The sequence below is a fragment of the Anguilla anguilla genome, chromosome 9 (assembly GCF_013347855.1).
Source record: "Anguilla anguilla isolate fAngAng1 chromosome 9, fAngAng1.pri, whole genome shotgun sequence".
NCBI classification, from domain to species: domain Eukaryota; kingdom Metazoa; phylum Chordata; class Actinopteri; order Anguilliformes; family Anguillidae; genus Anguilla; species Anguilla anguilla.
The window spans coordinates 52,013,021-52,022,376 of record NC_049209.1 but is presented as its reverse complement, the minus strand read 5'-3'; the positions used below and the strand labels follow the sequence as shown (position 1 = coordinate 52,022,376).

Below are 9,356 nucleotides of genomic sequence, written 5' to 3'. Positions count from 1 at the left end.
CAATGTTTCAATAGCTCCCAGACAATAGGGCCTAGGATCATCAAACCACTGCTAGAGTGTTCACAGACAGCGGCCCCGATAAGCAGAGCCTATGCTTCGGGCGCTACCACCCCGCGCGATTTTACACAAATATTTCCAACCCTGACTTTAAGCCGCCGACCGGAAAAAAAATGCAGCCGGCTAACGCTTTCAATGTTCAATAGCTCCAAGACAATAGGGCCTAGGACCATCAAACTACTGCTAGAGTGTTCACAGACAGCGGCCCCGATAAGCAGAGCCTATGCTTCGGGCGCTACCACCCCGCGCGATTTTACAGGAATATTTCCAACCCTGACTTTAAGCCGCCGACCGGAAAAAATGCAGCCGGCTAACGCTTTCAATGTTCAATAGCTCCCAGACAATAGGGCCTAGGACCATCAAACTACTGCTAGAGTGTTCACAGACAGCGGCCCCGATAAGCAGAGCCTATGCTTCGGGCGCTACCACCCCGCGCAATTTTACACAAATATTTCCAACCCTGACTTTAAGCCGCCGACCGGAAATAAATGCATCGGCTAACGCTTTCAATGTTCAATAGCTCCCAGACAATAGGGCCTAGGACCATCAAACCACTGCTAGAGTGTTCACAGACAGCGGCACCGAGAAGCAGAGCCTATGCTTCGGGCGCTACGATCCCGTGCGATTTTACACGAATATTTCCAAACCTGACTTTAAGCCGCCGATCGGAAAAAAATGCAGCCGGCTAACGCTTTCAAAGTTCAATAGCTCCCAGACAATAGGGCTTAGGACCATCAAACCACTGCTTGAGTGTTCACAGACAGCGGCCCCGAGGAGCAGAGCCTATGTTTCGGGCGCTACCACCCCGCGCGATTTTACACGAATATTTCCGAAGCTGACTTTAAGCCGCCGACCGGAAAAAAATGCAGCCGGCTAACACTTTCAATGTTCAATAGCTCCCAGACAATAGGGCCTAGGACCAAAAAAACACTGCTAGAGTGTTCACAGACAGCGGCCCCGATAAGCAGAGCCTATGCTTCGGGCTCTACCACCCCGCGCGATTTTACAGGAATATTTCCAACCCTGACTTTAAGCCGCCGACCGGAAAAAAAATGCAGCCGGCTAACGCTTTCAATGTTCAATAGCTCCCAGACAATAGGGCCTAGGACCATCAAATTACTGCTAGAGTGTTCACAGACAGCGGCCCCGATAAGCAGAGGCCTATTCTTCGGGCGCTACCAACCCCGCGCGATTTTACACGAATATTTCCAACCCTGACTTTAAGCTGCCGACCGGAAAAAAAATGCAGCCGGCTAACGCTTTCAATGTTCAATAGCTCCCAGACAATAGGGCCTAGGACCATCAAACCACTGCTAGAGTGTTCACAGACAGCGGCCCCGAGAAGCAGAGCCTATGTTTCGGGCGCTACCACCCCGCGCGATTTTACACGAATATTTCCAACCCTGACATTAAGCTGCCGACCGGAAAAAAATGCAGCCGGCTAAGGCTTTCAAAGTTCAATAGCTCCCAGACAATAGGGCCTAGGACCATCAAACCACTGCTAGAGTGTTCACAGACAGCGGCCCCGAGAAGCAGAGCCTATGTTTCGGGCGCTACCACCCCGTGCGATTTTACACAAAAATTTCCAACCCTGACTTTAAGCCGCCGACCGGAAAAAAATGCAGCCGGCTAACGCTTTCAAAGTTCAATAGCTCCCAGACAATAGGGCCTAGAACCATCAAACCACAGCTAGAGTGTTCACTGACAGCGGCCCCGAGAAGCAGAGCCTATGCTTCGGGCGCTACGACCCCCTGCGATTTTACACGAATATTTGCAAATCTCACTTTAAGCCGCCGATAGGAAAAAAATGCAGCCGGTTAACGCTTTCAAAGTTCAATAGCTCCCAGACAATAGGGCCTAGGACCATCAAACCACTGCTAGAGTGTTCACAGACAGCGGCCCCGAGAAGCAGAGCCTATGTTTCGGGCGCTACCACCCCGTGCGATTTTACACAAAAATTTCCAACCCTGACTTTAAGCCGCCGACCGGAAAAAAATGCAGCCGGCTAACGCTTTCAAAGTTCAATAGCTTCCAGACAATAGGGCCTAGAACCATCAAACCGCAGCTAGAGTGTTCACTGACAGCGGCCCCGAGAAGCAGAGCCTATGCTTCGGGCGCTACGACCCCCTGCGATTTTACACGAATATTTGCAAATCTCACTTTAAGCCGCCGATCGGAAAAAAATGCAGCCGGTTAACGCTTTCAAAGTTCAATAGCTCCCAGACAATAGGGCCTAGGACCATCAAACCACTGCTAGAGTGTTCACAGACAGCGGCCCCGAGAAGCAGAGCCTATGTTTCGGGCGCTACCAACCCGCGCGATTTTACACGAATATTTCCAACCCTGACTTTAAGCCGCCGACCGGAAAAAAATGCACCCGGCTAACGCTTTCAAAGTTCAATAGCTCCCAGACAATAGGGCCTAGGACCATCAAACAACTGCTAGAGTGTTCACAGACAGCGGCCCCGAGAAGCAGAGCCAATGTTTCGGGCGCTACCACCCCGCGCGATTTTACACGAATATTTCCAACCCTGACTTTAAGCGGCCGACCGGAAAAAAATGCAGCCGGCTAACGCTTTCAATGTTCAATAGCTCCCAGACAATAGGGCCTAGGATCATCAAACCACTGCTAGAGTGTTCACAGACAGCGGCCCCGATAAGCAGAGCCTATGCTTCGGGCACAGCACCCTCATGAGCAATACCAACCTGCTGAAGATCGTCATGGGGATGTGGCTGTTGGACCTGGTCCTGATATTAGTCCTCTTCTGTCTGCTTGCCCGGTTCCGGTTCTGTGGGAACAGAATAGTTGACATGTGCTGCAATAATGCCAGCCTGGTCAAGCTGGTATGTGGAGACACCAGCATCAACAACTACTACGGCCTCTTCCTCTCTTCTTTCCTGCAAGGGATGTCCCTGCTCGCCGTGGTCTTCACCTACGTCCAGATCCTGGTGGCCTGCCTCACCAACAAGCAGTCAGATACCAAGAGCAAGGCCCTGCGTACCTGTGCCACTCACCTGACAGTCTACCTGGTGTTCCAGGTCACCACCATGTTCCCTGTGCTCTCCCACAGGTTCAACCAGGTGTCCCCGTACCTGAGAAGGTCCGTGGGGGTCTCAATATTACTGTTTCCACCCATACTTAACCCCCTGATATACGGATTAAACACCAAAGAGATCAGAAGTGTAGTAATACATTTTTTCACTAAGAAAAAGGTTACCAGCTTTGCCAGATAAAAGTCTGCCTTGTTGTGATGTCATTTCAATGAACTGAACTTTTGCTATTAGTTGTAAAATGCCATGAATAATCTGAAATTACATTAAGTTACAGTTTTTCTCAAATGTTTAAACACTAAAACTGGAACTATGCACACTTGAAGCTCATGTGTCAACAACAAAAACTATTTCCGCAAAACTCTAAGCACAATTCCTTTGTTTTCACTCAAATAGCAATTCTAAATCACATTTTTGCACAACTCTACACACAAAATCTCATCATTTAGCACAATTTTCATAATCAAGCCTTGTTTTTTCACATGGAAAACACTGGCCTTCAAATGCCAAACTTTAAGTACCAATTGGCTAAACTTTTAAATTATCTGTCGGAGCATAAAAGAGACCTCAGATTACCTCTATTGTGTTGGAAAACAATGGAGCAACATGCAGCACAGAGAGGTAGAGGAGGAGGTGTACGTGTACGAGGTGGATGAGGTGGACGAAGAAGAGGGAGACAAGCTAATATTTCAAATGAAATATGTGCAACTTTGGTTGATCACGTATTTGTTTTCTGTTTTTTTTTTACAGCAGGGCTACAAACTACGATTTTTATTTTTGCAGTCTGCTGAGCAAAGATTTATTTTACAGTAACAAATAAAGATTTGCTTTGTTACCTTTTTGAATTTGTTCATTGATTTCATATATGATAACAGATCATTACATCCATTGTCCAGATTGACACAGTCTAAGCATGTTCTAGCTTTGAGAAGACACAAATTATATCTATTTTGGCAAAACTCATAATTGCACTGATAAGGAAAATGAAAAAACACTTCTAACAATGTTCAGTATGACTCTTGATGGAACCTGGGTTGTGAGTGCAGCCCAACTGGACCTCATTGGCAGGACAATACAGTAAATGTGCATTGTATCATACACAATAACAACACTCAAAGTGATAACAGTTCACACACTTTGCTGTACTGTACTGAATTAGAATTAGGTTTACCTAGCAAATGCACTATTTATATGATGATATATTTACTGTATTGTATCATGGCAACAGTCTTTATATTTACTGTAAAATTGCAGCCTATTTTGGGACCCCTCGAAAAGAAAACCAAAACTTCAAAAAAGGATAAAAAATAAGCAATTTTTACAGAATTTTATACACTTGAATATGTAACATGACCTCATGAGGCCAAAACATATATACAGTATTTTGATGGTTGTGCTTTTAAATTTATCACACCAGTGTGAAATCAATGCTCAATAAGACCTATTCATATGAGGCCTGTGTGAATCATTTTGATGGAAAAAGTCAGTTTTGAGAAGAGAGAACATGGTTTTGAATGCATGAATGCATTTTGCAAGAGATTTGTGTAGTTTTGGCAAAAGGTTAACTGTTGCTGTGCTTTGTGTGTAGAGTTTTGAGAAACTGAGCTATAGTTTCAGAAAACGTGTTTAAACAATTGAGAAAAACTGTAAATAATTTGATGATTATGAATGCCCCCTTGTCTACAATGAGATATGGATTCTTTTGAGATGAATTTGTCTGTAAGTTTAATGTTCATCTGAAAGGCAAGGGGCACTTTTGTGTTTTGCATACAGTTTGTTGAGTTCATTTTTGGTGATTGCTGAAGAGGCTTTGTGTATTTCAAAGGAAAAACAAATGTATTGAATTGAGAGTCAAAGTCCAGGAAGAAGGCCGGTTGAATCCTGGCTTACTGTAAATCATTGATTATATTCTAAAACACACTATAATGATATATCTTCCAGCTATTTTTTGTATTTGCATACATGACATCAATAATCAATCACAATGATATAATATATTTAATGATGAGTGTCCATGAATTGTTTTGACTAGGTACTCTAACAAGAATGAATGTAATCATATTATTATTATTATCAATATTATTATTGTTATTATTATTATTATTGTTATTATTAGAAACAGTAGTAGTGAATCTTATTTTTAAACAAAAATGTACAAATGTACTGCTTAATGTATGATTTTATTAATTAATCTGTTATGATTTTTATATTTCATTCATGAGAAATCATGTCAATGCTTCCAAAATATGACCAAACAATAATACAATTTAATAAATCTAAATATCACAAAGGGGCAAGTAGTAGTGACCTGTGCACAGAAGAATTCCTTCTGAGATTTCCTTGGTTAACACTGGACATTCTATCGAGGTTTCTCCGAGTTACTGTGTTTTTGGGAATAAAAATTTTGTTTGCTGGATTCTTGCCATGACAAGCATCTCGACTCTATCATGATTTCTGTTGTTTGTGGAGTTCCAAAACGCACAGAAGGTGAGGAACCCCCGAAGCTTGGCACCACGCATGTTACAAAATTAGAAACCGTTGTTCCTGAAACATTAGCATGATAAAATTTGACCGTAAAAAAACGGAATGAACCCACGTGGGTCGGAGCGACTTGTGGGGAAAAAATCAGGTGTTTATTGGGTTGACATGCTATCCTGGGGGGGAGGGGGTGGTTCCATTTTTGGAACTTGTGTCTACAGGGTCTCTGATGATGTTGCGGTGCACCTGAGTTTCGTCCCCAAGATGAGGGAGTAAAGATTGCAATTGCTGTCAGTGCATCACGTTGTAGAGCCTGAAGGGATTATAGAGATATTATAAAAACCTGGACCTGATGGAGAGGCTCAGACAGGAGAGCTGTTGGGCTGATGCATGCAGGTACTTCCAGAGACTTGGTAAGCTACACTATTCTCTATCGTAATGACTGCAGGGAGACACTGGCTTGTCTTAGTCAACAGCTGAATGAACTGTTGAAGTTTTTTCTTTCTCAAAAAGGCAATTAGGTAGTCAATTAAATGAACTTGTCTAAACTGAGATTGTGAAGGAAAAAATAAAACTCAAATTTTTATTTGGATGACAGAGTTCAGAGATACCATAACCCCCAAGTACTGTTCAGAGATATATTGATTTAATATTGATTGAATATTGTTTGTGTGTACGTGTGTGCATTTGTGTCTATGAGTACATCATTTTTTTTTTGTAATTTTTGGTCTTTTGTCTTTATCGTTTCTAGAACAGGTATTGCCAAAAAAATACAGCAAGCAACCAAATAAAGAGAAAAACTGAATAAGAAGTCATGGAGATGAAGCCCAACAGCTCAGACCTTCCGCCATTTTTTTACATGGAGGCCCTGGGCTTACTGCCATCCCAGACCTACTTTGCTGTCGTCATGGGGACAGTGGCCTATTGCTTTATCTTGGCTGGCAACATGACCATGATCCTGAGCATCACCCTGAACAGAAGTCTGCACAAACCCATGTACCTGATGCTCCTCAACCTGCCCGTCAACGACCTGATGGGTGCCACCGCTTTCTTTCCCCAGCTCATCAGCAGCATCGCCTTGGAGGACCGCTCTATCTCCTGTGCAGCCTGCTTCCTTCAGGGGCTGCTGGTGCACCTGTACGGGGGCGGAGCCTACATCATCCTCACTGCCATGGCGTACGACCGCTTCCTGGCCATCTGCTACCCACTCAGGTACAGCACCCTCATGAGCAATGCCAACCTGCTGAAGATTATTGTGGTGATGTGGCTGTTGGACCTGGTCCTGATCTCAGTCCTCTTCTGTCTGATTGCTCGGTTCCGGTTCTGTGGGAATAGCATCGCTGACATGTACTGCAATAACCCCAGCCTGGTCAAGCTGGTCTGTGGAGACACCAGCATCAACAACTACTACGGCCTCTTCCTCTCTTCTTTCCTGCAAGGGATGTCCCTGCTCGCTGTGGTCTTCACCTACGTCCAGATCCTGGTGGCCTGCCTCACCAACAAGCAGTCAGACACCAAGAGCAAGGCCCTGCGTACCTGTGCCACTCACCTGGTGATCTTCCTGGTGTTCCAGGTCACTGCCATATTCAAGGTGGTCTCCCACAAGTTAAACCAGTCCCCATACCTGAAAAGGGCCATGGGGGTCTCCATGTTACTGTTTCCACCCATGTTTAACCCCCTGATATACGGATTAAACACCAAAGAAATTAGAAGTGTAGTAATACATTTTATCACAAAGAAAAAGGCTACCAGCTTTGACAGATGAAAGTTGGACGTTCATTTTAATGAACTGAACTTTTAGTATTAGTCGTAAGATGGCATGAGTAATCAGAAATTAAATGAACTTAAATTATTTTATTCCCCTTGTCTACAGTGAGACATGGATTCTGTTTATCCATAGTTTTTTTCCCCATCTAAAATACAAATGGAACTTTTTTATTTCGCACACACAGTTTACTGACTTTATTTTGATTTTTTTGATTTTTCATTGCTGAAGAAACTGTTTTGATCAAAGAAAAAATGTATTTAATTGGGTGTCAACATCCAGGAAGAAAGCACTAGATTAATCCAGGCTGAAGTTATTTTTTATCAAATAATATTCCAGAACACACTATCTGTTAAGTGTGACACATCTTTCTGCTATATTTGACAGCATACATGACATTGAAACATGAATTAATAAGTACACCGATGTATCAATATTTCATGATAAATGTTCAAAGTGCATTGTTTGGGATGGGCACACTAACATGGACGAAAGTACTCATATTATTATTATTATTATTATTATTATTATTAGTATTATTATTAGTAGTAGTAGTAGTAGTCATGGTAAATGCTATTTATAAATGTTATTTGTAAACCAAAAATCGTTACACTGTTTAATATATGCTTGGTATTAATAAATCTATTATTATGATTTTTTGCCTTTGATTTAAATCTCATTGCCTTTTCCTTTCCACTCATGTGAAGAAACAATAATAAAATATTAAAATCTGTTTTCAAAAGTGTCCATGTTATACTCATTCCTCATATTGTGCATGAGCTCCTTATAAGAGCTAGGGGATTTGACCTTTGACCTTTGATTATATATTAGACATACAGTAACCTGCTATGTACCGTATCCTCTGCATGTGGTTCAGTCTGTAAGCTGAAAAAGTATACATAATGTGCATAGTTAATTAATTTAATTTTTTACATAAGAATTGTGAAATACTGTGTTATTATTTTCTTTGGGAATTTTCGGAACTTTAGACACTGAGGCTTGATTGTTAGAAATTGCCTTGAATGTTAACATTTCTTTAATGCGGTTAAATACTTTTTAAATCAGTTCCTTGCAATATAAAGGTAGTAAAATTAGAATTGAAATATGTTTTTCAGTTTGTGACGAATTTTTCTTCTTCTTTTCAAATTTAGTTCAGAAATCCTTGTACGTAAACAAGGTGCTAAATGTTGTGTTGCGCTTATAACATTAAGTTTTACTGGCCCCTTCGCCAGTATTTGTCATGCACAGGCATATGCTGCCGCCATGTGGTCAACCGGTATCATTACACTCTGTAATGGACTTCCAAGACCCCATAGTGTTGATCAGCAAATTTCCAATGTATAATTCTGATATTCCTTTAAATAGCAATAACCCAATAATCCTCTGTGCCGTATCATTCATTATGATCACAATCAACACAGCCCTCATCAGCTATAATTTATTTAAATGAATAAACAACTGTGGGTGTTGTGATTAAACCTTTCCTGAATAATTTTTTTTTTTTTTTTTGCTAATCAGCTAATCATTTAAATTATTTTGTACTGTTTTCAATGACAACCCAATCGGCTCATTTCAAGCTATGCAATGGTTTTCAAATCTACTGAATCTCCTTCCTTTTTACCCTCAATTTACAAAAGAAAGACAGTTCCACTGTTAGACTATACATTTCGTTCGTGTAGTATTACAATGGAACTGCCTTTCTTTTGTAAATTGAGACATTTCCTTTGTAAAGGGCAGATTATTATTGTAGAAGTGTGTGCTAGATAAAGGTCTAAGGTAAATGTAAATGTCTAGTTTTATCTGATATTCTGAGAAGTATCATTTTGGGAACAGGTTTTATTCTAGTCTTCTAGTCTTTTTTTCTCGAATTTGAACACCCTAGCTGTGTGGTAATATTTAAGGCATCAATCACTTTGCAGATTGTATTCCTTCATCTCAAAAGCCAGTAGAGTTTAATAGTCTTCACAGGTAAACCTTTTTAAGCACTCATTTCGATTCTTTTAAC

The 9,356-nt window shown here is 41.5% G+C and overlaps 2 protein-coding genes across 3 annotated transcripts in view; both read left to right on the top strand.

The window, feature by feature from the left end:
• Positions 1-3,420, top strand: part of LOC118236585 (olfactory receptor 52K2-like) — an 8,289-nt gene extending 4,869 nt beyond the window's left edge. Inside the window, exon 2 of the mRNA XM_035435076.1 lies at positions 2,738-3,420. Within this exon, the coding sequence (XP_035290967.1) occupies positions 2,738-3,291 (554 nt within the window). The 3' untranslated portion in view covers positions 3,292-3,420. The remainder of the gene's footprint in view (positions 1-2,737) is intronic.
• Positions 3,421-5,989: 2,569 nt separating this feature from the next.
• On the top strand, positions 5,990-7,840 carry LOC118234902 (olfactory receptor 52K2-like). 2 transcript variants are annotated; one of them, XM_035431752.1, is made up of 3 exons: positions 5,990-5,999; positions 6,338-6,798; positions 6,922-7,840. In XM_035431752.1, exons 2-3 carry the CDS (start codon positions 6,401-6,403, stop codon positions 7,349-7,351), a joined length of 828 nt encoding a protein of 275 aa, XP_035287643.1. In that variant the 5' UTR covers positions 5,990-5,999; positions 6,338-6,400; the 3' UTR covers positions 7,352-7,840. The 2 variants fall into 2 exon arrangements, with proteins under 2 accessions (XP_035287643.1, XP_035287642.1); XM_035431751.1 differs by having other exon boundaries at positions 6,338-7,840.
• The last annotated feature ends 1,516 nt before the right edge of the window (positions 7,841-9,356 follow it).

Excerpts from the sequence above, each read along its gene's own strand:
- LOC118234902 (XM_035431751.1), top strand. The coding sequence starts at position 6,401 with ATGGAGATGAAGCCCAACAGCTCAGACCTTCCGCCATTTTTTTACATG.